The 1,729-nt window shown below is 57.7% G+C and overlaps 1 protein-coding gene across 1 annotated transcript; it reads left to right on the top strand.

Moving 5' to 3' along the window:
• Positions 1-1,020: 1,020 nt before the first annotated feature.
• On the top strand, positions 1,021-1,723 carry ETH_00035600 (EF hand domain-containing protein, putative; the record flags this gene model as incomplete). The annotated part of the gene is made up of 2 exons (XM_013379936.1): positions 1,021-1,112; positions 1,319-1,723. Coding segments are annotated over 2 exons (497 nt in total), but the record flags the coding sequence as incomplete, so codon positions are not given.
• Positions 1,724-1,729: the final 6 nt, after the last annotated feature.

The following is a 1,729-nucleotide window of genomic DNA, read 5'->3' as shown; positions in this document are numbered from 1 at the left end:
CTGCTGCTGCTGCTGCTGCTGCTGCTGTTGGTGGTGGTGCTGCTGCTGTGGCCGCTGCTGCTGCTGTTGGTGGTGCTGCTGCTGCTGGTGCTGCTGCTGTTGTTGGTGTTGCTGTTGTTGTTTCCGGTGCCGTTGCTGCTTGTTGGGGTGCTGTTGCTGCTGCTGCTGCTGTTGTTACCGATGCTGCGGGTGCGGGTGCTGCTGCGGTTGCTGCTGCTGCTGCTGGTGTCACTACTGCTGCTGTTGCTGGTGATGCTGTTATCCCTGCTGCTGCTGCTGTTGCCCCTAAGCCTGTGCGGGTGTCCGTGGCGCTGCTGCTGCTGATGCTCAGTAGGGTCCTCTTGTTACTGCTGCTACCTTTGCTGCTGCTGCTGCTGCTGTTGCAGTTGCTGCAGCTACTGCTGCCAGGTGCTGCGGTTGCTGCAGTTGGCTGCTGCTGCTGATTGGGTGCTTTGACGCGCCTTATCGATGGTTTTCTGTGGATATTTGTTGAACTTTGTGCTGCTGTTGCTGCTGCTGCTGCTGCTGCTGCCAAGGGATCGACAAGGAGACGTTCCTCCGCTACTTTCCCCTTCCAGGTCTCTGGGGAGAGAGGCTTTTCCAAAAATTTGATTACAAGGGTATGCTGCTGCTGCTGCTGCAGTTGCTGCTGCTGCTGCTGTCGCTGCTGCTGCAGTTTGTCTCCCTACAGAGGTTGCTGCTGCAGTTCCTGCTGCCGTAGTTGCAGTTGCAGTTGCCTGTGCTGCAGTTGTCGCTGCTGCAGCTGCTTGTGCTGCAGTTGATACTGGGGGAGTTGGTGTTGCTGCAGTTTTTAGCCCTGCTGCTGCATGTGCTGCTGCCGCTGCTGCTCCAGTTGCTGCTGCTGTTATTGCTGCTGCTGCTTCCGTGCCTCTTCGCCTTTTCTCTTTTCTTTGTCTGCGTCTAACTGCCCGTTTTGGGATGCGTTTAAAGCCCTCAATTTCTGCCAAAGTTTAGGGTTTAGGGTTTAGGGTTTAGGGTTTAGGGTTTATGCCTTTGCAGGAACTGGCAGTGTAGATTTGGAGGAGTTTCTAATCGGCATCGCCGTCTGTTGCAGAGGCACAAAAAGCGACAGAATGTTTGTGCTGTTCCAGGTGAGGGTTTAGGGTTTAGGGTTTAGGGTTTAGGGGTGCTGGCGCGTTTTTAGCTGCTGCGGGGTGCATTTGAAAGCTCTAGCTGTCGTTTCTGCTGCTGCTGCATCGCTGCTGCTGTTGCTGCTGGCCCCGCCGTTCGTTGCCCTCGCGTCCCCGCGCCCCCAACACTGCTGCTGCTGCCGCTGCTGCTGCTGCTGCTGCTGCAGGTATTTGACCTGAACAACGACGGTTATATCCAAAAGAGTGAGTTGATTGCGATGCTTTCAAACCTTCCGAATTTGGAGAACTACATTTCTGCCAGGCCCGCGGACACTGCAGCAGAGGAGCAGCAGCCGCAGCAGCAGCAGGAGCAGCAGCAGCAGCCGCAGCAGCAGCAGCAGCAGGAGACCAGCTGGACCCAAATTTCAAGCAGGGAGGGCCTAGACCCCGTCGATGAAGAGTCCGACAGCAGCGAAGCTTCATCTGTCTCCGATTTCTGCATGGGCGCTTTGAGCTACCCCACAGTGGCAGCAGCAGCAGCAGCAGGAGCAGCAGCAGCAGGCGCTGCAGCAGCGGGCGTGCCGGAGGCGGGAGCCGCAGCAGCGGCGGCAGGCGCAGCAGCGGGCGCTGCGGTGGGA

The sequence above is a fragment of the Eimeria tenella genome, genomic scaffold, assembly GCF_000499545.2.
Source record: "Eimeria tenella Houghton genomic scaffold, Eth_scaff4197, whole genome shotgun sequence".
NCBI lineage: Eukaryota > Apicomplexa > Conoidasida > Eucoccidiorida > Eimeriidae > Eimeria > Eimeria tenella.
Note: the sequence above shows the minus strand (reverse complement) of the source record. Positions and strands in the feature narration are given on the sequence as shown.